General features: G+C 45.9%; 1 protein-coding gene across 6 annotated transcripts in view; it reads left to right on the top strand.

Moving 5' to 3' along the window:
* FOXN3 (forkhead box N3) overlaps window positions 1–26,851 on the top strand; it is a 394,185-nt gene that overhangs the window by 337,487 nt on the left and 29,847 nt on the right. For 4 of the 6 annotated variants that reach the window (XM_045901385.3, XM_054513833.2, XM_054513835.2 and 1 more), the window contains one exon: window positions 25,137–25,202. The exons of 1 other annotated variant lie outside the window; for it this stretch is intronic. In XM_045901385.3, the coding sequence (XP_045757341.1) occupies window positions 25,137–25,202 (66 nt within the window). The remainder of the gene's footprint in view (window positions 1–25,136; window positions 25,203–26,851) is intronic. One more of the 6 variants, XM_045901391.3, reaches the window with a different exon arrangement.

Here is a 26,851-nt window from a genome sequence, read left to right as displayed (position 1 = left end):
ATCCAGTGAAAGGGCACTTCTGAGAGGTGGATCAGCATGAAGTGTCTGCTCTGGGAAGGGTCCTTTGCATCCATCCCTCCATCTTTTCTCAGCCCTAATTGAGTGAAGAATATAACCAGCTTGACTTACAAAAGCTGCTCTTTGCTCCCTCCTTCTGCCCCAGAGCAAACAAAATAGGCAGGTTCCCAATTTGGACCTACTGCAACGGGCGGATGGGCCCAGGCCTTTGTTTGCTGTGGAGTTGTCCGGGGCAGCAGAGCAAACAGATGTGAGGAGATTAAACTAACCGAGAAGGCCCAGCTCAGGCGGGTGGCCCTTCCTGTCCCGCCGGGAAGGTACAACCTGTCGGTGCGGGGTGGACGAGGCCCGGGGCCTGGCTCTCCCGTAGAGCCTTCCAGTGACAGACCCCTTCCTTTCTCCACACTGGATGAAGTGAGCAGGACCTGAGCGTGCTTCATAGGTGATAGAATCTGTTTTAGAGTTTCAGTCCACCCTCCTTATTTTACAGATAAGGAAACGCCCTCATTTAATAGATAAGGACACACAAGCCCTTTGTGCTAAGTAACCTACCTGAGACCAGTTGGTAGATAGTAAAAAGAAGATACATCATCAACGTTGAGAGCATACCCTGATTTATTAATCTGGGGGGGTTTTCTAACCTCTTGGAGAATGTTGGGATAACTTTTTTGCTTGCATGTTGCCCCAGGAGATGTTTTTTCAGTCTTCAAGGATCGTGAGAACGATCATAGAGGAAAGACCCATGAGTAAAAAAGCACGGTGACAGCCTGATCATGCTTGGTACTGCCAAAGCAAGTATAAAATTTAGAAGAAGCAGTAGCTTACTAAATTATTATATGTTCATGAGCAATTACACCACAGTTTTTGGAATTGCATGCTTTTTTTTTTTTCCCCCCCTAAAAACACAGTTGTCAAATTTCCTCTGGGTGGCAGTCTTCCTGTCTCATCGACAACAAAAGGAAAAGGCCTTCCTTCTCCTCCTCCTTCTTCAGTATTTTCCACTTAGGGTGAGCAGGAAGGGTCATACCGTCAGACCAGTGGCTTACCCAAAACGTAGGTTTTATTTATCTGTGTATACCTCACCTATCTCCAAAAAAAGAAGTGACCCAAAATGATAAAAGTGCAAGAAACGACAATGTCAACAGTGCTTAATGTAGGTTTTTTTTTTTTTTTTTTTTAATAGCTCTGTGGGAAGGAAAGGGAGAGAAGGGCGCTCTGCAGCGGCTATCTTTCAGGGGTCCAGGCTGAGAGAATGACAGCAATTGATTGAAAACCCAGCTCCGAGTTCCCTAGCGGCAAAGGCAAAGAGAGAAATCTGGTGCACACTGCTCTCATTTCTAGTATAATTATACATACCATTGAGTGGCCTGGCTCTGAGAACAAGGGCAATCTCAGGGCTTTATTTGAGAGGAGTAAGAAATAGTGCCTTTAACAGAATTTAACGACAGCTGCAAAAGTGTCATGCATACCCTTTTCTTATAAAGCCCTTGGTGAAAAGGAAGGACTCATTGCTAAGGTTGCTATGTGGAAGGAAAGCTCCCAAAGCTCAGAGAGACCTGGACAAAAAGAATTATCTGGTGCCTTCTGATCTCACAGTTGGTCAGTTCTACTTCTTGATCTGGAAGTAAATTCATCTGGAAGCTGAGGATGCCTTGTTTTTCTTTGTCAACAATGTCATTCCACCCCCCAGTGCCACAGTGGGTCAGCTGTACCAGGAACACCGCGAAGACAACTTCTTTCTCTACATCGTCTACAGGGATGAAAGTGTCTTCAGTCTATGAAGTTGCTGCCCCTGAGATTGGGGGGGAGGTCCCCTTTCTTGACCTACTCCTCCTCAGGCTCAACCACCATGTCCCTTCTTCAGGACCTGTACTTCCTCATGATTGAGACTCCCCTCCAGCCCCTCTTAGCAGGAGGGTTAATGGGGGAGGTGGCCTCTAGTATCTCTCCTTCCTCCTCTTTCTTACCTTTCCCACTCTGCTTTAGACTTCTCCTTTTTTTTTTTAGGTGGGGAGGGGCAGAGGGAGAGAGAGAAACCCAACCAGGCTCCACGCCCAGCATGGAACCCAATGTGGGGCTCGATCTCATGACCTGAGCCAAAATCAAGAGTCGGACACTTGCCCAACTGAGCCACCTAGGCGCCGCTCTGCCTTAGACTTCTTGATTGTCAGTCTCTGTCACATCCAGTGGTTTTGCTTTCTGTTCATTGCCCCAGGGGCTCAGAACCCCAACATTCCCTTGTTTTGGGGGGAGTAGATGGAAGGGACTGAAATTGTGGGAGGGAAGGGAAGAAGCACATCAATACAGAGGAAACCACCAAAAAAGGAAGAAGAAAGAAAAGAAAAGAGAAAAAGAAAGGAAAAACGTAATCCCTAGGCCATGCTGTGTGGAAGAAGGGGAGCGATGGAGTCACGGGTGTATGGTCACATTCCTTGGATCTACTCTGACTCCTACTCTTCCTGTGCACAGCTGCACCTCAGAGATACTGCAGGTTCTGAACGTTCCAGACCACTGCAATCAAGTATTTCAACAAAGTGACTCAGATGAATTTTGGGGTTTCCCAGTGCATGTAAAGGTTACATTTACACTGTACTGTAGTCTGCTAAGTAGGCAAAAGCATTATGTCTTAAGAAAAACAACGTATACGCCTTAATTTTAAAAATATAATTGCTAAAAACGCTAACCATCCTCTGAGCTTTTAGCGAGTCATCATCACTGATCAGAGATCACCATGGCAAATAGAATAATGATGAAAATGTTTGAAATACTGAGAGAATTACCAGAATGTGACACAAAAACACGAAGTGACCAAATGCTGTTGGGAAAATGGCACTGATAAATTGCTTAACTCAGGGTTGCCACAGACCTTCAATTTGTTAAAAAAAAAAAGGCAGCAGTAACTGTGAAGCACCGTAAAAGGAGACATGCCTCTCTCTGGAAGACACTGCGCGGCTGAGCTGGATACACAGGAGCTGGCTCCCTCACCCAGGACATACTTAGATGCTCAGGCAAAAAGGGACTGAGATCATCCTCCTCCTCCCGCCAGCCCCATAAAACATAGAAGCCTGGTCCATCTTTGAATATCTTTCTGAAATTGTATCAGTTAAAGATTTTATTTTTTAAGTAATCTCCACACCCAACATGGGACTTGAACTCTAAACCCTGAGATCAGTAGTCACACGCTCTACCAACTGAGCCAGGTGCCCTGAAATTGTATCAGTTAAATAGATCTGAGCTTCCTGGTTTCTCTCTTTAAAAACAGAGCTACAGAATGTAACTGCTTCAGGCTGGTTCTCATTTAACCAACTGTCCCTTCGCCCCCCCCATGGGAGGCAAACAGCTCCCTAGGTCCTCTTCAGTGATGTCCTGGTTCTGTGATCTGGGATACAGGGCAGGGGATGGCAAGTGTTCTAAGTGGTTAAAAGAGAAAGGGAGGTCATACAGGGAATTAAGGACTTAAAAAATTGTTGAAAGAACCGGAAGAGGAGAAGCCAGGCTGGCCTTTCAGAAATGATTTCCAGAATCCTATAGAACTAACCACCAGAGGCTGCTGTCACTGCAACTGTGGGGTCCAGTGGGGTTTGGTTTCTAGTAAGAGCTCACTTCCTGGTCTGCAGAGGGCCACCCCTCACTGAATCCTCCCGTGGCCTTTCCCCTGTGCTCCTGGGCATAGGGGCATAGGACAGTTTTTCTTCTCTCTCTTCCTATTCTTCTAGGACCACTAATTCCATCGCGGGCGCTCCACTCTCATGCCCTAATCTAACCCTCATTCTTTCACAAAGGCTGCATCTCCAAATACCATTACATGGGGGTTTAGGGCTTCAACATAGAAATCTTGGGGCGGGGGGGATACATACATTCAGTTCTTAACAAACAAGCATTTTTCTTAGCATTGCAAAAGCTTCAAAATTATTTCAAACCAAAGAATCATAATTCTTTCTTAGAGGAAGGGGAGAGCTTTTAGTCCTGTCCTAATAATGCACCCTGGGGTGAGACTTCCATCTCTGATGGGTGGGTATAAAGCCTGTGATTCTTACCCTCTTCTGTATAATCCACCCCAGAGGGAGCTGGATAAAAGCTATGGACCTTTCTAGGAATGTCACAAAATACCAGTGTTTGCGTGCACTTTCCGCATTCAACCTTCCTAGGGACTGCCCCTCCTCTGGATGGTTCTTGTTCAGGGTTCAGTGTGAGCAGCTCTTTCCTTCCTCACAACTGCTTGTGTTCGGGTGGTCATCCGGAAGCCAAGGTGTTGCTGATCAGGTCCCAGGGCAATAAATGAGATTCAGTGGCTGGAGCTCAGAACCGTCTGTCTGCGTTCACTGAGAGAGAATTGGTTTGTGCGGTTGCGTAACCGAAGCTCTGATTGGGATCTTTCCTATTACCTTTAGTTAATAAACATGACCAAGATGACTTGGCCACTTTGGAACATTGAAGATTGTGATAAAAATGAATTTACTCGGGAAGCTTAATCTCCAGACTTGCTTCAAGTTTGGATTCTCATCCATCCAGCACTGAAAACTGCAGAGAGAGATACGTGCAGAATGATATCAGCTGACTGGGTGGGACATGGGATATTCCAGATGAAAGGTAATGAAATAAAGGAAAGAATCAGATGAATTAACAATTTTATGTGAAATGGAATCAATAAAATTAAGCCCACTTTGGATTCATTAGCTGTTCTGTTTGGGGTTTTGGCTTTTTGCAAAGTGCTTAGATGGAGAAAATAGGCAACTAGAGAGTGTGAAGATATGTAAAACTTAATTGTGTTCTGTGGTCCAAACTGTATGGTTTCTTTGGAGAATATAATGAAACAAAACGGAGTAAGCCGAATTGGCCACTCAGCAGATGCCAGGGTTTTGTGATGTGGAAGGAATGTTTTGCTTTTAAACATGCTCAGTCTGATGAACCACCACAGGAAGGGGCTGAGCTCACAGCACCCCTCTTTTTAACCCTTTCCATCACCAGGTGCTGGGGCCATGGCGAACGCACAGCTAAATGGAGTGAGCAGTTAAGAACCAAAATTTAGGAACTGATGGTATTTCATTTGTGGCTTGTTACATAAATTAATGTAGCAAATAACACTTGGGGATAAATATGGTGGAGGCTGATGTACTGAGGGGGGAAGCAAAGCTCTAGGACCCGAGCCATTTTATGTGACTAGGATGTTTGAGTTGACAAGGCTCTGCTAGGTGCTTTGTCAAGCCACAGTTCTGGATCTGTGACATAAGGGCAAGTATTTTGCAAAATCCCTGTGAAGCATGGAATTGGAGTTTCTGAGCCAAGTAGCTGCGTGCAGTGTTTCAAGAAATAATGTGAACTTGAAGAATTTACCACTGAAACATTCCCCCGCACTCATGACAGTGGTAGAATGAACTTTGTTTTTTTTTTAAGATTTTATTTATTTATTTGACAGAGAGAGAATGAGAGAGAGAGAGCACATGAGAGTGGGGAGGGTCAGAGGGAGAAGCAGGCTCCCCGCCGAGCAGGGATCCCGGGACTCCAGGATCATGACCTGAGCCAAAGGCAGTCGCTCAACCAACTGAGCCACCCAGGTGCCCCTAGAATGAACTTTTATCAATACATTTGCATTGGTATATCACGCAGTGACTTTACATTGAGATGCAAATAACTGGTCTCAATTAAATACCTTTGTTGTGATGTATTTAGACTTGTTCCTTTGACTTCTCTTACTGAACCAAAAGAAAATAAAGTAGTAAAGTAGTATTTCTTCCTAGTGACGAGCCTATAAAAACAGGAAGGCAATTATTCTTTTATTTAACTCTGTTTTGGACACCTCTGAATAGTCGTTAAGTTTTTCTTTTCTGAATAGAGGAGCTTTTACAAATATAGAGAACCATAATTCACTCCCAGGCTGTTCAATTCAAGAAAACTACACTGGTTTAAAAAACAACAACAACAACAACACTCTATTTCTCAGGGCCATTTATGTGAAGCTCATGCCTCCAAGCAAGAATTGTCACTCGGCTGTGTAAATGTTGTGACTTGACGTTGTCTTATCCATTTGAAACTACTTTTATCAAACTTTGGAATTTTCGACCCCTTTTTACTGCCAGGAAAAGATTAGCTGGTGCTGTACCATCCCTCTTTCCAATTTTTCAAGCATTGGCTGGGGATTTAAAATACTGTTGGAAGGAACTTGGCTGTTTGTCAGGGTTATTTAATGACTCCTGCTGAAAAGTGAAGAAGCTATGCTCCTGAGGAGTATGAGAGACACAGATTAGCTGCTTGGGCTTTGTGTTGGAAGCAGGAACTGAAATTAACGTGGCCACCAAGTAAGGCGCTAACCACAAGTTGGTCATAAACTGTTCCTGTGAGTTCCTCACCCCATGATTTTCTGCCATTGCTTCTGTTTCCCCTCTATCTGGACCTGCCTCAGGCCTTTCATCTGTAGGATGATTTCCGAGGGTCTCTTTCAGCTCAAGAATTCTATTATTCAGCACGGAGAACTGAAAGCAGTGCCGGTGGGTTTTATTTCCCCGCAAGACGATTTGTTATGTATAATGATTCGGGCTATCTAAGCTAGAAATATTGCTAGGTGAGGCCAGTTAGGAGGTCTAATAAAATAGCAATAAATCCAAATTTTTAAAGTAGAGTCGAGTCTCTCTGCAGCAACTTTACAAAACACCCAAGTGAAAAAATGATCCAGAATTGATCTTTTCCACTTTGTCCTTACATGGCTAATTAGACAGGAGACGCGCATCATTCCTAGCATTTTCATTCGAGTGTTTGCTTTTGCCTCTTTGCCGTGGTCCAAGAGACAGTGTAAAAGCTCTGCTAGTCCGTGTCTACTTAAAGAAATAAAACGTTTCTCAGTGAAAAATGATAATTAGTAAACCCCAAACAGATCGGAGTTCAACAGGGAATGAGCATGGATGCCTGACCTCGCAAACTGCCTGGGGACTCTGGCTGCCCATCACCGTGACAATGGGTTGGGCCTGTACCGGCCTTGTATGTGCTTTTCCCAGCGTGTAGGCAGTGCTACTGCAAGAGGTCAGTTTGGATACTATGGTCACATTTTAAAAAGAGAACCGTAATTATGACCTCTAATTATGTACAGTTATGCCTGCTGAGTTAAAGATAATGGCGCCTCCTGCTTGGAAGTATAAGTTAATTGCCTTTAGGGGTCAGGAGGGTGCTGACCCCTTTCCCCACCCCGCGCACACCCCCCCCCCAACCTCAACCAGGCATGCACCATAAGACAAAGTAAATTGGGCCTGCTGTGCTTTATCACGCTGTTTAAGCATCAGGTTTAAGCACTGTTTAACTCTTAGTCCTGCGGAAGGTCAAATTTAACTCGTGTTCAAGAGGGAAATGAAACTTCAGTGAGTCTAGACTTAGCCTGGATTCCCCGGTGACCTTCTGGGAGCCCAGCATCACCTGGAGCTCCGTGTCATGGGCCATATTTTTGTTCATAAAAGAGCATGTTCCACATCTGCTGCAGTTGGTCTGGTACATTTTGCCATTGTTTTGGGGTTTTTTTCTAACTATTTAAACTTTTTATTTGGAACATTTCAGTATACATTGCAAAGAATAAAACAATAAACCTCTGTCACCTTTCACCCGACAATCAGTAAATCCTGGCCAGATGTGTCGCATCTGTACTTCTCCCACCACCTTCCACCCCCAAGTAATGGGGATTCTGGATATCCCTAGATATTGTATCATTTCTTCTGTATATATTTCAGTATATAGCTCAAAAAGACAAGAAATATATATTTAAAAAGAAAAAAAACGGTCACGGGGCACCTGGGTGGCTCAGTTGGTTAACCATCTGCCTTTGGCTCAGGTTGTGATCCCAGGGTGCTGGGCTCCCTGCTGATGGGGAGTCTGCCTCTCCCTCTCCCTCGCTCCTCCACAACACCCCCCATCCCCGCTTGTGTGTGCACGCACTCTGTCTCCCAAATAAAGTCTTTTTTTTTAAAAAAAAGCACAGTCACAGTATCAATAACACACTTTAAAGTTTGTAATAAATTGCTTAGATCTTAAAAGTTCTCATCACAGGGGCGCCTGGGTGGCTCAGTTGGTTAAGCGACTGCCTTCGGCTCAGGTCATGATCCTGGAGTCCCGGGATCGAGTCCCACATCGGGCTCCCTGCTCGGCAGGGGGTCTGCTTCTCCCTCTGCCCTCTTCCCTCTCGTGCTCTCTGTCTCTCATTCTCTCTTTCTCAAATAAATAAATAAAATCTTTAAAAAAAAAAAGTTCTCATCACAAGGGAAAAAAATTATAACTGTGTGAGGTGATGGATGTTAATTTACTGTGGTAAGTTTATTTTTCATTATTATTTTGCAGCATATATCAAAACATGTTGTATACTTTAAACTTACACAACAATGTGTAGGTCAGTTGTATCTCAAAACTGGGGGAAAATAATTCCTTAGTAATTCATCAGTGTTTACTTTTCCCCAGTTGCTTGTAGGGTTTTTTTATTTTTTAAGATTTATTTATTTATTTGAGGGAAAGAGAGCATGCGTGCGCACAAGTGGGAGGGACAGAGGGAGAGGGAGAAAGAATCTTAAGCAGACTCCATGCTGAGCGCAGAGCCCAACACGGGGCTTGATCCCACAACCCTGAGATCATGACCTGAGCCTTGGTCTATCCCTTATGTCTCTTTCAGTCTGTTGACTCCCTTCCATACTTAACTGTCCGGTCTGTCATTTTTTCTCGCCGCTGCTGCTGTATAAGAATTTGGGTTATTCTGTAGAGTTTCCTACAGTCTAAATTCTGTGGATTCAACTTGTGTTGTCATTTAACTTGTTCCTTTGTCCCCTGGATTTCCTATAAATTGGGTATTAAATCCAGAGCAGGGTTTTTCAACCTTGGCAACTGATGTTTAGGGCCAGATAATTCTTTGCTGTGGGGGGCCGTCCTATACATGGTAGGACGTTGAGCAGCGTTTCTGGGCTTTACAGACTAGATGCTAGTGCTGTACAGACCCAGACACCAGTCACAACAATCGAAATACCTCCAGACATTGCCAGGTGTCTCCAGATGGAACACTTTTTGGGGGGGCAAGATTACTTCTAAGTGGGGTTTATACCTCTGTCAGATGATACATTGTATCTGCTTGTTTCTTTTTTGGTGATTTTTTTTTTTTTTAAGATTTTATTTATTTGACAGAGAGACAGCGAGAGAGGGAACACAAGCAGGGGGAGTGGGAGAAGGAGAAGCAGGGTTCCCGCCGAGCAGGGAGCCCTATGCGGGGCTCGATCCCAGGACCCTGGGATCATGACCTGAGCCGAAGGCAGACGCTTAACGACTGAGCCACCCAGGCGCCCCTCTTTTTTTTGTGATTTTAACAGCTATTGGTTATCACTGCTTAGATAAATTAATTCATTAGGGACTTAATCATTCCTTTTTCATGTATTATCTAGAATACTTTTTAAAAAAAGATTTATCTATTTATTTTAGAGAGGGAGAGAGAGAGAGAGAGCATGTGCCCCCAAGGGAGTGCCAAGGGAGAGAATCTCAAGCCGACTCTGTGCTTAGCACAGAGCCTGACTTGAGGCTTGATCTCATGACCCTGAGAACATGATCTGAGCCAAAACCAAGAGTCAGACGCTCAACCAACTGAGCCACTCAGGCTATATAGAGAAATATCTCCTCAATCACTTAGCTCGTTTAGGTATATTTCATGTAAGAAAGGCAGAGCAATTGCTTGTTTCTTGCTTTCATCAGTTTTCAAAGAATGAGTCAGTTCCCTAGCAATTCCCACAGGTTTTTTAAATATCTTTACAAACTATTGGGTGGAAGCATTTTTGATGTATTTCAATTTAATGCAGTTACCACCTTCATAGGAATTCAAACCCAATGGAGGGCCCCGCAAGTAGGTTCCTAAGTCCTTTAGACACGAAGTCTATAGACTTCGATAGTGTCCTCATTTTCTAGTGCAACAAGGTGCTCTGGGCTTATTATGTATATTTCCTGCTCCAGACCAATTTCTTTTAAGTGGGAAATGGTAGGGACTACAGTCCGTTGCCACTAGTAATTTTAACCATGTAGTTCTGTTTGCTGTGGATCTCAGGCTCTACCCAAATATTTGTAGCACCCTGATAGTATGTATAGCTTCTTAGATGAGTTTACAGACTACTCAGAAGTACATCCTGTTTGCCTATAACCCTAAGCCCCCCTGGAGACTAAGACTAATGTTTCTTTGGCTTTTGAAGTTAGTGTTGCAGGCTAGACCACAGTATATGGAAATATTAAGCCTGAGCTAACCATAAGGAGGCCTTTGTGGTTGACTGTGTGGTAGGTTCTAGAAGTAGCAGAGCCTAGAAACTAATCAGTTACCTAGGCATGAATGAGACATCCTTGAAAGCCCATTTCTTGAGGACCAGAACACCCTTGATTGAGGCAAGCTCTTGATCAGGTCTTGACAGTCTGGTAGAGTCACCGTCTTTATACTTTGCCAGCCCTCTGTGGCAGCGCAACAAGCGAGAAGAGGTTCTTCCTGGTTCCTTTTCATTCTACTTGGATACCTGAAGTTGTGGCTCACTCTGTAGAACGTGTGCCAGCATCCTTCCTAAACTGAGAATTCAGTGACAAGAAGAATTCCTCCTTTTTCCCAGAATGCAAATAAGGCAGGCTTGTTAGAAGAGAGATCTTGTTCCAGAAGGTGAATGATCGCCAGCCTCCCACAGGGACGACAGAGAGGGGTAAGAGTGCCCCTACTGACAAGGGGGGGTCATCTCTTTGACAAGACGCTATGTATGCACAAGAAATGATTAGAAGATAACCCAAGGTGGGTTACCGGGCACAGTGGGAGCTCTGGGTGTCTGGGGAGGGAGAGACCATTGGGGCGGTTTGCAGAGGAGGCAGAGTTGAATTTGGCAGAGCCAGACACTGCCTGTCCCCACGCACTTGGGCGTAGCTGCCAGCACCCCACAAAACCCCACCCGATGAGTACGGTACCAGATGCCTAGTTCTAAAAGTGACTTGGAGCCTTCTCGGCCAGGAGGCACCAGGTAGGTGCTCTCAGAGGGGCGAGGAGCACTGCTCAGAAGGGGGATACATGGGGCTTTAGTTCCTTCTGTCCATTTTGCCATCAATTCTATCATCTACGCGCAGAATACAGCAGACTGCATGAAAAATAACTTTCTAAGAAGACTGTGTTGAATATGTGGGTTTAGTCGTAGGTGAGATTGGCTCTGTGAAGAGCATTTCTGTTTAAAAAGCACGAACCTTTTAAAAACCAGTTCTTGGGGCGCCTGGGTGGCTCAGTCGTTAAGCATCTGCCTTCGGCTCAGGTCATGATCCCAGGGTCCTGGGATCGAGCCCCGCATCGGGCTCCCTGCTCCGCGGGAAGCCTGCTTCTCCCTCTCCCACTCCCTCTGCTTGTGTTCCCTCTCTCGCTGTGTCTCTCTGTCAAATAAATAAAATCTTAAAAATAAATAAATAAAATAAATAAAAAATAAAAATAAAAACCAGTTCTTTTTCTTACCTAGGAGGAGCAGAGTGAGAAATAAATACAGGGGAAGGGGAGGGATGAAGGCCTCCCAGCATTTTCTCTCCATCGTAATTCAAGCCAAAGCCCAGATTTCTGGGGTGTCTCTTGTGCACCCTGGCTTGCCTCCCTGCACACGCACATTCCCTGGAGCAGTAATCATCTGGGAGGACAGCGGGCTGGTGGCACTGGCTTAGCTGTGCCCGCCTGGCCTCTAAGGATGGGCCGAATGCCCGTCGCCAGGAGTCTCTCAGTGGTAAGAGCTTGCAGAAATAGGCTTTTTGGGTTTCTTCAGAATATGAACTGGGAAAGACTGGATATGCTTAAAAACAGATCGTCAGTTTGATTTCCCCTCTCCTCCTCGACCCTCCCCAAAGCCCTTACTTTGAAAGGACAGTGGCCACTCTGCTCTCTGGCACACCCGGAGCCTGAAGACTCCCAGGCAGGCCTCAGGCTTAGTGAGAATATGCTGAACCCCTTCCTAGAAGAGTCTTGCAAGGGTGGGAGAGCCCCAGGTGCCAGCTTGCTGGCAGTCGATAGACCTTTCCTCTTCTATCTTCCAATAGTCTTTATGCGGTTTTGCTTGCATCATCCTTGCTGGAACTTTCATCCTATTGAAAAATGAAATATGCCTCTCATGGTAAGGGAATGAACTCAGTTGCTCTCACGAAGTAACCTGATCCACCAGCTTGTTGGGCTGGCCTGCAAAGCTGTCTCCAGATGGGTTTGTCCTTGCTGCAGCCCCAGTGGGAGCCGACCTTCCCCGACCACACCATCGCCTTTTGTCACTTTTACCTTAAGAGTCTACCCAGGTCTGTTAATCATACTGTCTGGTGATTGTCATCTCTCTTGATTTTTTTTTTCAAAAACAGGTGTGCCCCAGACACACACTGAAAACCTTTACTTGGCTTAGCATTTGTAGTCCTGGAATGAGTACATAGCATCCACAAGAGGACATCAGGTTTGGCCTGAACTCACCTCTTTGAAAAGCATGCTTCCCTGACCAAGCTCTTGCCCTCAGCACTTGGGCCTACTTTATTCCACATTATACTCACTTAGAATTTTTATGTATGAGGTGTTTTAACCACTTATGCTATGGGGCTGGAAAGTAAAGAGCTCAAAATTTTTTTTATTAAACACCCCCCCACCCCCCTCACCCCCAGAAAGGGGAACCCTTCAAAGTAGACTCCTTACAACCACAGTACTTATTTCAGGGTTGCAGCCGTTCCTAGAAACTGTTCTGGAGACTTTTGTGGGGTTTGTCTTCAGAACAGATTTCCCATTCGCCCACCAGAAGATCAGCTTATTGCTTTACGGTTAGACTGAATTTTAAACCCAAGCTAATCATTCCCAACCTCCTTACCTTTGAGTTTAGGGCTCTTCCACCCTTAGAGAATGTTGGTATGTCCTTCAGGATTGGGGCAGGCTGGGCTCCTCGGCATTTCTCTTCCAGTAGCACCATGGTGTGCTTAAATTTTATTGAGTGGGAAACTTAATCCTTTTATGTTGGTGATACTTTTACTTTTACTTACAGCCTTAATCTTGAATCTGTATGTCCATTTTGAACTGGATCTGAAAGGAATTGCTGATTATCAGCTTAATGATACTTTTTGTTCTCAACAATTGATGGATGATGCCCATGTGTCTTTGTAGGCAACTGAGTATGCACTATTCAGTGGAAACAGAATTAATAGCCATTATAATATTACAGCCTCCTCAGTGTACCTACTGACTCTGTAACCCCTAAAAGGTTCAGGACATCCCGGGAGCCAGGTTTGAGACAGACAGAGGAAGTTACCCTGTAGGATAAAGGAAAAGTGCTTTGTTGGTGCTTTATTTTTATTTTTCAACTGATATATTTCATAATGTAGGTTGTTTCTGAATAAATATGTTTCAGAGAACTACACAAAGGTTAAAAAAAAAAATACTAAGCACCAGATTTGCTTTAATCTTTTTTTTTTCCTAATGTATTTCGGGGGCGGGGTGGAGAGGATTAGACCAGAAAGCATAAAAGACTAAGCATTAAAACTGAGGCCCAGACAGAGCTCAGTGACCAGTAATCCTAAGAATCAGCAGCCGCAGTTCACTTTGGAAGAATAGCCAAGGGGATGGACTGGCAGCATTGAACATCATTCCCTATCAAGGACCATGCTCCAGCTGCCCAAAGGCAGGGCCGGGGTCCTCCAGTGAGGCATATATGGACTGCAGTAAGAATTAGGACCTCCAAGTCTGTGATGGGAAATGTGCTTCTGACTCCTTTGGTTCCTCTTTGTATCTGAAGCTCAGGTCTCTAAGGGAGAAAGAGTTGGCTTTCAAGGCCCCACTTGCCTGCAGGTATCCGTGGGATTGTGTGTGTGTGTGTGTGTGCACGTGCATGCGTGTAGGGAAGGGAGCCTGGTTGTATCTGTATTTCCTTCTGATCTCTTGATAAGATGCCCCAAGCAGGATTTAAATAACTATGTTTTAGTAGCAAATTCTGACTTTCATTGGGAGCAGGGTGGCCAGAAAGCCACTTGCTTTCTGAGACCTAAAGGCATACAGAAGTCCCCTGCCTCCCTGGTGCACTCTTGATCAGCTTCCCGCCCTGGGGCTCTCTGGACGGGCAGAGACCTCCTGACTAGCCAGAGAAAAACCTGAAGACAGTGATGTGAGCCTTCAGCCATCCTGCCCTGCCCTTCACCTCCCTATCGTACTCGGCCTCCCCAGAGTATGACATCCTGTGGGTTGGCTTCATTGTCCGTTTTCTCACACCGCACTGTGGGCCAGGTGCTGGTTCTGCTGCCCTCCGTCTCCCTACACGTGCAAACCTGGCAGACTGGTCTCCCCCTGTTGGCCACAGACACAGGGCACGGGGGTGGGGAGAGCCGTTCTGGGGCCGTGTGTCTGATTCAATATGGCAGACGTTTGTGCAGAAGGCACGGGCTAAGCTTCAGTTCTAACGTGTCTGTCTGATGACCGTCTACTGTCAGACCTGGGAAAACCAGTGCTTCCGTGGCCCCTTGTGAAATTCTTGTCAGTCAGCATAATACATACATTCCCAGACAAAGTGAGCCTTGTGTTAGGAGTTCTCCCCTCCAGTTCTTTGAGTCTTGTGTCTTAGGGAAGAACGCAACTGCAAGGCAGGCAAGCAGCTGATTTGTGCCTTGGAATTCTGATGTCAGGGTCCTGAGTGATCGTTACTGTCACTAACACACCTGCCAGTGTCACTCCGAGATGGGATCTTTGCTTCTGGAAAAAGAGGCTTTGCACGTCTACCCAGTTGAAGACAGACCTCATGGAAGATGCCGTGCAAGTGGAAATATTCACTTGTCAGCACCAGCAAGCCTGCGCCCCCGGGTGGGGGCCAGGCTGCCCGGAGAACAGCTGGAGCTGTGGGAGAGAGCCTGCTGGGGTTGCCTGCAGCCCTGTGACTGGAAGTGGCTTTCAGGGTGGGGACTGGGCAGGAATGGATCTTCCCGTCGGTGGGGAGAACTGGTGGTGGAGAAAGATGAGCTAACAGTGTGGAGAGGGAAAAGAGGGCTAGAGATGGGTGCCCTGGTGCCCCCCAGGGCTCTTGCCAGTGTCGTGCCCTGTCTGTCCTCTGGTGCTCTTGACTGCCCCGCCGGCTTTTGGTTCCTGCCTTGGGGATCTCTGGGCCTGGTTCTGTCACGGGCTTCTCCTCTGACATCCTTCTTAACTGAGACATGAGTGTGGCCATGTCTCAGGGCTCTCGTAAGAGCCCCCATTCCAGGTGCCAGCTCAGTGGTGGACTTTGGCTCCGTCCCTGGTTCAAGAAGCCAGGACCAAGCAGGAGGTTATCAAACCAGAGTCTAGAGGGCTTCAGCATTAATTCCCTGTACTCCTCCCTCCCAGTGTCGGAAGCCCCTTTCCAAAGTCCCCGGATGTCTCCTCTGCCCCTGGCTGTGGGTTACGGCCTCTCTGCCTCTCCAGGGAGGCAAAAATCAGAGAATGCAGTAAGTGGACCTATAACTGAATGAGGTGCCAAGGGAAAGGCACCTGCAAGGAATATACAGTTTCTCATTCACCTGCAAGAAGTTAAAAAAAAAAAAAAATATATATATATATATATATATTTTTTTTTTACCCCATCACAGATAAGCAGCTGCAGCACAAATTAATCAGCCAAACAGAACCAAACCAGAACTCCTTCCTTGCCTCTTAAAAAATGGTTCTGACTCCTAGGACAGAAGTCATACCCTCTTCTGGGTCTCCTGTCACCTTTACCCTGGTCTTCAAGTTCTAGAATCTTAGACCCTTTGTACTGTTGTCCTGGATCCATATGGTTCCTTTCCATTTGCTCCCAGGTAGCTGCTAGAAAAACTCCCAGCAACTGGTCACAGACATTAAAGAGGTAAACATGCATTCAGTAGGGAAATTCAGAGTGTTGGATAAAAGAGGTATTGGAGTGGCGGTTGCCAGAGGGATGGGGTGGACCCTCCTGTGCCCCCAGGAAAGGGCTTGGAAGCACAGATTTGGAAAGGTAGACGATGAAACGCAGACCTCTCAGGAGCGCAGAAGCAAAGGGGACATTTGAATGAAGACACCCAGCAGACATCCAAGTTAAAGCGTTTCTTGTTGTCCGGAGAAAACACGCAGGAAGCATCTGCCGGGCGGAGTGTCAGTGAGCTTGCTTTTACTTTTCAGTGATGGACTCAGAGAGAATCCTTGTCATCTGACTCCCAGCCCAGGGTGCACCCTGAGCTCTGTACTTAATCATCCAGAACCTTTTCCTCAAATCCCCTTCCGCATGAAATGGAATTAGGGGCAATAAATGGGCAATTTACACAAGTTAGAAAGAGAGCTGACTTGGATAAATGCGTTCCCAATTCGCAGAGTTGATGGTGACGTGACGCTGCTCCTCAGAGCTGATACATCCCTCCTCTAGAGTTCACCAGTCACTGCTTTTAAGCTGAGAAAGAATCAGAAGATGTGTGAATGGGAGCCTAATAATACTTCAGATGCACTTATTGATCATTCATCCCCTCCCCCCTCAGCTTAATTTAGATTCTCTTTTGTTCCGAAAACAACTCTTAGGTTCAACTTGCTTGTTAGTTTCAACTTGCCTCATTTCTTCAGAGTAGCAGGAGTTTGGGGTTTTCTTGGACTCCCGTTTTTTGGAGAAGGGACACTCTTGGTGTTCTCTAGCTCAGACTTCCATCATCAAGATGATTTTTAAAGTCACCACTTGGAGTCAATCTTTGCTTGAGGTTTTTATTCCCTAAAATCCCATCCGTTGTGAAGGTTGTCCACTGGGCTTTGTGGTGCCACTTCCCCACGCCCCCACGCCCCATCTGTCTGTGTGAACCCCTCAAATGTTAGCATTTTCTACCCATGGTGAATACTGCGTCTTAAGAACCTTTGGCCGGGGGCGCCTGGGTGGCTCAGATGGTTGGGCATCTGCCTTCGGCTCAGGTCATGATCCCAGGGTCCTGGGATCAAGTCCCACATCAGGCTCCCTGCTCAGCAAGGAGCCTGCCTCTCCCTCTGCCTCTCTCTCTCTGTCTCTTATGAATAAGTAAATAAAATCTTAAAAAAAAAGTACCTTTGGCCAACAGGGAAGTGAGAGAAATACTCGGGGTAAATGATCTCAGTAGATCAGCCAGTGCTTCCCTGAGCTGCTACCGTTGAGATCAGAAGCTGCTGTTGGAGATTCCTTGATTGATTGCAACAGTGGCCAAAGAGTGCCACGCCCTACTTCGGTGGTTTCAGAGTCACAAACATGGATATCCTTTCCCTTCACCTAGGCCTGGGGCCTTTGCAAAAAGGAAAAAAGAAAAAAGCAACAACAAAACAAATTTCGTATCCATTTATTTTTGATGTGTACTGTTTGAGATCATTTGATTCAAAAAAACCTGCTTTTCTTGACCACAGCACATGTACATGTAAGCTTAGTACAGGGTTTGTCAACCTCAGCCCTGCTTACATCTTGGACTGGATAATTCTTCATGTGGGGGGCTGTCCTGTACACTGTAGGACATTGAGTAGCAGCATCCCTGGGCTCTACCCACGAGATGCCACTCCTGCCCAGTCATGACAATCAAAAATGTCTCCAGACACTGCCATATGCCCCGGGAAGGAAGAGGTTCAAAATTGTCCCTGATGGAGAACCACTTACTGAGTATATGGCATGTGCATAAATGAAATCAGGCAGATCCAGAATCCGCGCCCTGCCCCCCTCCCCACCCGGAAATGTATACCTTATTGGGATTTTTTTTTTTTTTTTGCTTGCTTGTTTATTTTCATCTATTTCTTGTCTCCTTGGCCCTAAAAGTTATCCCAAGTATTTTTTCTCCATTTTCATGGATTAACCAAATACTTTCGGATGTGTCACTCATGCAGAGTTGCAGAAAGTGGATAAAGATATTTCAAAGCAGAGAGATCTAGTGATGTTACAGGTGATAACAGACTTCTGGGGAGCACGGTCATCCGCAGTGGACTTCTTTGGATGGCATCCATATGCCCTTGATTTGCTACTACTAAACTAAAGTGTTTCTTCACCTTTCCTACACAACAGACTCTGGTGAATTTTTGCAAAACTCCCTGTGTCATTTGGGGTGGGGCCTGACTTACGGTTTTCTGGAGTTTCCAGGGGATTCTACCGCACATCAAGAGGTTTATGGCCTGGGGCACCTGGCTGGCTCAATTGGTAGAGCATGCCACTCTTGATCTCAGGGTCATAAGTTCAAGTCCCACATTGGGCCTAGAGCTTACTTAAAAATGAATGATTTTTACAAAAGTGTTAACTTTCTTTAAAAAAAAAAAAAGGAGGCTTATGCCCTGTAATCATCATCATCATCAGCCTCAGACAGCTGTTGGATAAGCCATGCATTCATTTGTTCAACAGCTATTTATCTGGCACCCCTATGTTCCAGGTGCTGTTTCAGGTGCTGGGAATACAGGCTGCAGAGGGTGAGTCCTGCAGTAGGGCTCACTTCCTGGTTGAGAATGCAAGAGAATATGAATACTTTGGTGTGTGCACTTGATTGAAGGAGCATCGGGTCCTTCTGTCCCATAATTTCTGTCCATTTGTGTGTCATCTATTGTTTGGTGGTTTCTTATGTTTCTTGAATCTATTTTATTTAATTATATAAAGATCTTTCATCTTTCTGTAAAACATTTCAGGTATGATGGGGATGTAGCAGACAGAAATAAACACGTTAGACCTATGGACAATTAAACCATTTCTAAGAGAATCATTGGTTGTAATTCTCAGGCTTCCCATATTGGAATCTGTTATCATTCTGTTAGATCAGTCAGCTCAGTGATGCTAAGGATGGTGCTCACATTTTGCAGCAGTCTAGGGCCACGAACCAGGGGCTTCCACCTGTCCTTTGTGTTCTTAGTTTGTCAGGATAAGGTGGTCTTGGCAGTCACTTCCCTATGACCCCACATCCCAGAGGAAGGAGAGTGAATGCAGACAGCAGCCGCACTAGGAATCCACCAGATGCCCACATCAGGCCAGATGGATTGCTCAAAGCAGACCCCGCAGATGCCCAGAATGACAGGTCATGGCTTTCCAGAAACAGTAGGGTATTCCTCCAGCCTTACTAAGAGCATTCGCTTTCTCCAAAGGCATTGGAACAAATAACACCATTTGGTAGGTGCTCCTTGGAGTCCATAGTTCTGGCAGCCACTAGCTGGAAAGGGAAGAGGAAGTCGGGGGACTTTAGAGGCAGAGTAACTATGTGGAATGCGGTAAAAAAAAAACCCATCCGTCCCCTCCCAAGTCTGCAGCCACCCCCCACCATTTTAAAAGAAATGAATTCCATCCCAGCAAAATTAAAGTCACCCGTTAATTAGCCGCAGACCCAAGACTTGACCCCAAGAATCCTCGTGCCTTGACCAGTTCTTTTCCCATCACACCCCCAGACAGAAGGCCTCTTCCCACCTCACCTCGACCCCATCCCTGTGCCCCAAAGAAATCCATCTCTACATTTTGGGAAAATGAAGTGCAGTATATATCTTTTCATCTAAAAAGCTGAACCATTGATTCTAGAAACTTTGTTACCTACTCCTCTCACTATAGCATAATGTAATTGTGTATGTACCTTCACGAGAAGAGGATTTGAAAGCATTTTTGAGATGTGTGGCCTTTTTTTTAGTCTTGTACTGCCGAGAGGAGGCAATGTGATAAGACAACCACATTAAAGACGAAAATTGAAATGGGATGCTGGGAACTGGTCCAGAGGAGAAGTAACATTTGTTACTGAAGCATGAGCAGAGGAGGAAATCTTTTTAATCCGGGTTTGAGATTGGCTCCATTTTAAGGATGGTCCTAACTTCACGAAGCATCCGTGATGGCGTACTTGTTCTACTGAATTAAGCAGTGGTAAATGACTTGGGGTTTCTGTATGAGGATGCTGAATTAGGTACTTTGGGAAGACTCTCCTCTCCAAAAATAAAGAGGGTAATGCTTCTTTATTCTCCTGTACCCCTCACCCCAGTTCCCCAGGGAGGCAACATGTGAAGGATACCCCTGCCGGGTGGATCTTCATTCCTAGAAAGAGTTCCTGACCAAAATATCTTCCTCTTGTGCTGATAAGCTGGATCGAACAATTTGGGGGGGGAAGAAAACCTCTCTTTTAAGCCCGGAGAGAATCCCGTGCAGTCATCCCACTGCTCACCCTCCCCTGCATCTAGTCCTGGACCTTTTTCCTTCAGAATCAGCCGTGCCTCCAGAGCAGAAGCAACCCCTCGCCCCCAAACAGTTGCCTCGTCTCCTAAAACCCCTCCGGCCAAAAAACTCCACGACCAGTGTCCTTGATCAAAAGTGTCCTATTCAAAAGCTTCCATCAGAAAGCCTCTCTCATGCCTAAAGATGTAAGCCAACACTGGCCTCTCCTGACCATGGAGAAAGGACTCTTTCAGGTGTGCTCACAACAAATAGCAAGTAGGGGTGAGCCCCAGAGAGGTTGAGGAAGTAAGAGCTGTGAGCAGGCAGAGAAGGGAGGGAATGAGCCACGCTGCATCCTCTGAGGGAGGGGGACGCGGGGAAGGAGAGGGGGGGTTGCTGTGCTGAGGCCGTGTCTTCAGGGGCTCAAGTTTGCTAGGGAACAGCAGCGTGCTGGGCACAGGTTCCAGATGTTTCGTCTTTGCTCTCCCAGTAGTCTGCAGCCTAAAGAAAAGAGAATGTCAGTCCAAACAGTGTGGCTTGTTTTTATGCATGAAAAAGTCATCACAGAAAAACTTTTAGACAACGTGCACGAATCTGAAAGGTTGCCAAGATGTCTTATCTAGTGAAAACTTGAAGAAAAAAAAAATGCAGAAAAGTATTTTCCCCATAAACCCCTTTTTTAAAGAGTCGGTACGTGTGCATGAGTATAAATACCTCCCATTGGTGAGCTCCCCTAAATGTCTGTATTTGTATAGTCAACTTCTGGACATCTGTAGGAGAAAATGTGAATCTGGGAATGGGTCTGTGGGGAAGACATTTATTTCTCAAATTATATCTACCTCATGCATATTTTTTTTAACTCACTACCTTCATATTTTCTTAAAAAGGGAAGAAAACTAAGAAATAATAGGTAGATGAATAAGCATTGTAGCATCTCTTTGGAGAGGAGAGACAGCAGATTGTCAGCTCAAGCACACACAGGACATCAGGGTGTGGTGAATATAAGGACACGACAGGTGTTTAGCAGCAGGTCCTAGAGAGCTTTTTCCATAGAAACGTGGCTGACCAAATCTCTCAGGCTGCCTGGTGTTCCCCCAACCCACCTGTAGCCCAGGCAGGTCTTTCTGGTGTTGATCTGTACAGTTCCAGGAGGTCTGTGCTTCACCAGCCTACTGGATGAAGAAAGTTCTGGTTAATGAGTTCCATTTTCATTTACCTGTAAATCTGAGTATGGAACCCAGATAATGTTACACTAACGCATGAGACTCAAAAAGAAGCTGCTCAGGAGGGAAATCTTTGCAACTTTGGGGTAGGCTAAGATTTCTTAGTTGGGGCAAACAAAACCCAATTGAGTTGTAAAAGAAATTCATAAATTGGACTTCATAAAAATGTAAAACTCAGCTTATTAAAAGACACTATTAAGAAGCTGAATAGATAAGCCATGGGCTGAGAAAAAAATATATCTCATAAAGGACTTCTATCCAGAATGTTTAAGGAACTTTACAACTTTACGATTGGGTTAAAGAACCCAATTAAGCAGTGGTCACAAATTTGAACAGAATGTTCACCAAAGAAGATACATCAATGGCCATTAAGCACATTAAGAGATGCTCAACATAGGGGCGCCTGGGTGGCTCAGTTGGTTAAGCGACTGCCTTCAGCTCAGGTCATGATCCTGGAGTCACAGGATCGAGTCCCGCATTGGGCTCCCTGCTCGGCAGGGAGTCTGCTTCTCCCTCTGACCCTCCTCCCTCTCATGCTCTCTGTCTCTCATTCTCTCTCTCTCAAATAAATAAATAAAATCTTTAAAAAAAAAATTAAAAAAAAAAAAGAGATGCTCAACATCATTTGTCATTAGGGAAATAAAGATTAAAACCACAGTGAATGACCACTACACAGCTGTGAGAATGGGGAAAATTTTAAAAGCTTGACAGTTTCAAGTGTGGAACAACTGGAATTCTCATACATGGTCCAGCCTCCTTGGAAGAGAGTTCGTTGGGCCCCTGTAAAGTTAAACATGCTCTTCCCAGCAGTTACTCAAGGGAAGTGAAAACATGTTCACCAAAGATAGATGCAGAAGCTCATAGGGGCTTCTATAAGATCCCAAGCTGAAACAGCCAAAATGTCCATCTATAGGCGCACGGGTAAACAAAGCTTAGTTCTGTCTAGACAGCAGAATATGGCTCAATAATGGAAGGAATAAGGAATGAGCTGCTGGTGCCCCATCAGAGAGAGAAAGAAAGCAAACCAGGATTTGCCCCGGGCAAGGGCAGGTAGGACTGCAAGGGGTACAAGGAAACTTTGGGGTGATGGAAATCTGTATCTTGGTTGTGCTGTCTTCATTCTGGTGATGGTAACCCTGGTATAAAATTCATCAAACTGTACACCCGGGAAGGCGCTCCCTGTGTCTCCCTGGGGACTGGGCAGCCCCTCCGTGGTGTCAGCATGCACACAATGAACGTAGAAGGACATTTTCTCAGACCATTACACTACACGTGTTTGCTAATTCCAACTGCCAAGGTGTCAAGAGGAGGGCATTCCATGCCTTGCCTTCCCTTCCATTCTGCCCACAGGGCTGCGTGTTTGGGCGTACCCCACACAGGAACTGGTCCATGCACAATGAAGAAGAGGGCCGTAGGAATTGATCATGAACGAGAACACGACAAGTCTGGGTGTGGCACCTTCGCTAAATGCCTGGAGACCAGCAGGAGGGCCGGGGTGGCGTGGGAATGTTTGTCTGTGGAGGCCTAGGCATGGCAGGTCTGGTCTGGTGGAAGGAAGGAAGGATTGGGGGACTTGTCCTAAAACGTCCTGTTTTCACTTAGTTGATGTGTTGATCTGGCTCAGCTGGGATGGGGGAAGTGGTCGTGGTGATGTTTTGTGGGTCTGAAGCACTTTCTGTGTTGCCCCTTAGGTTCTGCGAAATGCATGTGGGTGTTGATGGTGCTCTTTTCCTTTGAAGGTTCTCTTTCTCTTCCTTCTTTCTCCTTTCTTTCCTTACGTCTGTCTGTGGCCCTTTGCACCTTCCTCCTATGGTCCCGTGTTTGTGAAGAATAAAGAACCACTTTGTTTCATTTTCTGGGGAAATAAATAGGAAAAGACTCCTGATTTTTTTTTTTTAATTTTTTTTTTTTTACCTGTATTTCCTCTTGTTCTATCCCCATCGAACCTCCTGGTGGTTGAGGGAAAGTGTGGGTAAGAGTCATCTGGGGAGGCGGGGGCCATGCAGCCAGGCCAACCCTGGGTTGCCCGCCATACTTGTGTTCTTGAAGACGGTAAGGAACCTTTGCTCTGCCGAGAGCCAGGTGTGTTTTCTCAGTCCTGAGAGGGGAAGGGGGTCTTTCCAAAAAGAGGGAGTGGGAGAAGGCCTCAGTCCCTCCACAGCATCTTCCAGAAGCTATGAGCCCTGCTTCTTGGCCATAGGCCGTGTGGGGGACAAAGGCACAGGAATAGCAGGAACCCTGGGAGCCGTGAGAGGGGCCTTAAGTCTTTCAGTTCAACTAACATGTATATATATATTTTAATATCAGGGGGAGCGATGACTGTTTTAGGAATTTCACCCCGGGAGTTGCCAAATAAGTTAATTTACCTGTTTCTCACACAATATACTATTAAAACAAACCTTCACTCCATCATTGAGTGTAAGTAACGGACCTCCTGCAGGCAAAATCGAAAAAGGCCTGTGCAGTAAAGTTCCTCCCCCTCACCCCCATCACCTGTTTTTGAGACATTGTCTTCTAGAACGCCCGTCATCCTTATTATTAATCGCTTGTGGGGCTTTAAACTGCATCACGTTACTCCCTTGGAATTAAACTGCACATATAAAGTATGAAAAATGTACTTTTTTAAACAGTAAAAAAGTCATTGCCTCGCATAATACCCAAAGTAAAGTGCCATGGAGCCATTAGTAGTAAATTGAATTTTTTGGTGTGTAATTTGTACAAAAAGTGACAAGTGTGAGCCCTCCTGTCCCGCCATCATTAGTCACTGGGTTTAGTGGACACCGAGGTAGTAGTCTGCAAGGGCGGGCATTTTGATGTCGACTTCAATTGCACACTTCATTTATTTGGACGGGGCACAGGCGGCAGCTTCTGTCACGAAGCAGCTCTACACTGTAAGCGAATTTCGCCCCGGGGCAGCTGGGACGCTGCGCTGGGGCAGCTGTTCTTTTCAGCCTATTCAGTGACCGTTCTTGGGGGTTGTTTACTGTTGCCATGGCAACTCTCATTTCCATGGCAGCGGCGCTGCTGTTTCTCAGAGGAAGATGAATTTAGTTATAAAAGGATAATATTTTTCTCTGTCTCTATATAACCTGCCATCTGTCAACTCGTGGATCAGTAAGGATTCAGAAACCTATTAAGAATTAGAGCAACAGAGTGAGGAGTGTTTTTTTTTTTTTGGTCCCATATTAAAAGCAGTAATAGATGTGAAAGCCAACATTGTGCCCTCGACATCGTAACTTTAATTTTTTCTTTATATTTTAAATGCTTTTTTTGGTTGTTTTTTAATGCCTTCACCACCTCTACCAACACTGTGCACGCACACACAGTCTCGGAAAACATAATTTACATTCTGCTGACAGATGGAAATACCCCGACGTCTTGTGTGTATCTTACTAGATGCAGGTATATTTAGGGCTGTTTCTTGTTGGTGCTGTGAGCTTCCCCAGTTCATCAAAGATTCCTAGAGCTAAACTTCCTGTTGTCACCCCACTCCCCTACTCCCAGGGGAGCAAGCACGGGGCTGCCCAGGTCAGCAGCTTATCAGGAACATACAGTGCCAGTTATGAAATTAGCAAAATGAGGAGGGACCATGCTTCGTCTGGAAAACTTACCAACCTGCCCCTTAAATCTCATTCTAGAATACCTTTCTTCCTCCCAAATCCAAATGGGAAGAAAGTCACCTTTGGGATTAGCTCATCTGGTTCCTGGATTTTTTTTTTTTTCCCTCTGTTGCTTTCATAAACTGTGACTTACAGGGGGAGACACACACACACCGGCCCCGTTGTAAATAATGTTGTTTATTGGTTGATTTTTCCAGATCCTGACATTGACGCTGCTGGTGCCATGATGCTTTTGAATGCTCCCCCTGAGATACAAGCAGGTTGTGAGTAGATATGTCTGTAGCCTACGGCACCATAGTTCGTGAACTTAACCTTCTCACTTATATACCGGGCCACAGGAAGAACTAATGCTCAAGTAGAACTTCCCTGGTAGAATTACTTTAAAACTACGTCAGTGCACGATTACATGCATATGCATACAAACGTGCAACCATGCATATGTGTGAATGAATGCATAGGTGTGTTTCCAAGATGACAAAGGTTTTCTGTAATCTCAGGGCTTAAGACATGGGAGGAAGGGAAGCAGACCCCATAATGAGTCCCAGTGGAGAGAACTTGCTTTCTCCTGCACTAGTAGTTCCTGTGAGTTGGTAGTTTCTGCTAGACGAGGCTATATGGGGCCAGCTTAACAGTTTCTAGAAATTTCTTTCCCTTCTGGGACCTCATTAATAGCAGGCTACATTTTATAGCTAGAGAAGAGAGCTGGCAAGGTGGGTGTGCAGGAGCTCAGAGTGGCCTTGAAATGGACCATGGGTGCCCCCAGGTGTCCTCCCCACCAGCCTTCCACGCTGTCATAGAGAAGGGCAGGCTTCACTTAGCTAAACAGGGCTCCTGTCTTCACCTTCTGTTGGCCACTGAGCAATGTCAAGCTTGAGACCGCGTTCTTCCTCCCTTGAACTTCTCTTCTATCCACCGCCTCACGTTTTTTTCCCACCTCTGGAGCTAGATTACCGTGATTTTAGAAAGGTCTTCTTCCCGAGTGATGACTTTAAATGGAGACATCTGTTCCCTCCTCCTACTGACTTGAATCTAGTTCCTCTGCCCGCACTTCACCCCCAGCCAGAACCCCGTTGGCAGATGGCCAGCTCACTTGCCAGGGTCTGCTCAGGACCTCGCTGCATCGCAGCCTCCCGTTGACGAACACGCTGGTCGGAGATGATAAAGTGACACGGCAGACCCCACCACGACACCCTCCAGGGGCTGGTGCCTGCCTGGCTCATTCTTAGGGCTGGGTCTTCAGCTCGTTGCGGCCTCTGGCTCCCTGAGGGCTGCCTGGCCTCCTGAGTCAGGGAAATCCCCCATGTTGGAGAACATCCATTCTTGGGTGCTTTTGTGAATAGCGGACTGATAATGGAATTCCACAGCATCCTTCATAGCCCTCCGCGGGTCACAGCCTTCCCCAGAGCTTTAGGAAATTTGACTCTATCCTTTCTTCTTCCTTCTTTTAAAAGACCCAAGAGATGCGGCCACACATTCTCAGGAGAGACTCATCCCTCTGGCAGGGGCTACCATTACCTGCTCCAAAAGGTGCCAAGTTCCTGTTCTTTCTCCTGATCTAAACTCAGATAACCAGCAATTGAAGTGTTAGGCTGCCCACCCCGCCGAAAAGCAAACACCACTGCTAAGCGCTGGTATAATTAGTACAGTCCAGTAACTAGCAGTTACCCTGTGATGTGGTTTTTGTTTTTGTTTTTTTTTTTAATTTATTTGAGAGAGAGAGCACATGAGAGGGGGGACGGTCAGAGGGAGAAGCAGACTCCCTGCTGAGCAGGGAGCCCGATGCAGGACTCGATCCAGAGACTCCGGGATCATGACCTGAGCCGAAGGCAGTCGCCCAACCAACTGAGCCACCCAGGCGCCCTGTGATGTGGTTTTTAAATGATGTTTGAAGTGACAGAGAAATTCAAAACAA

The sequence above is a fragment of the Mirounga angustirostris genome, unplaced genomic scaffold (assembly GCF_029215605.1).
Source record: "Mirounga angustirostris isolate CCGP_5_RB_7025 unplaced genomic scaffold, mMirAng1.0.hap1 SCAF_9, whole genome shotgun sequence".
In the NCBI taxonomy this organism is placed as follows: Eukaryota; Metazoa; Chordata; class Mammalia; order Carnivora; family Phocidae; genus Mirounga; species Mirounga angustirostris.
Note: the sequence above shows the minus strand (reverse complement) of the source record. Positions and strands in the feature narration are given on the sequence as shown.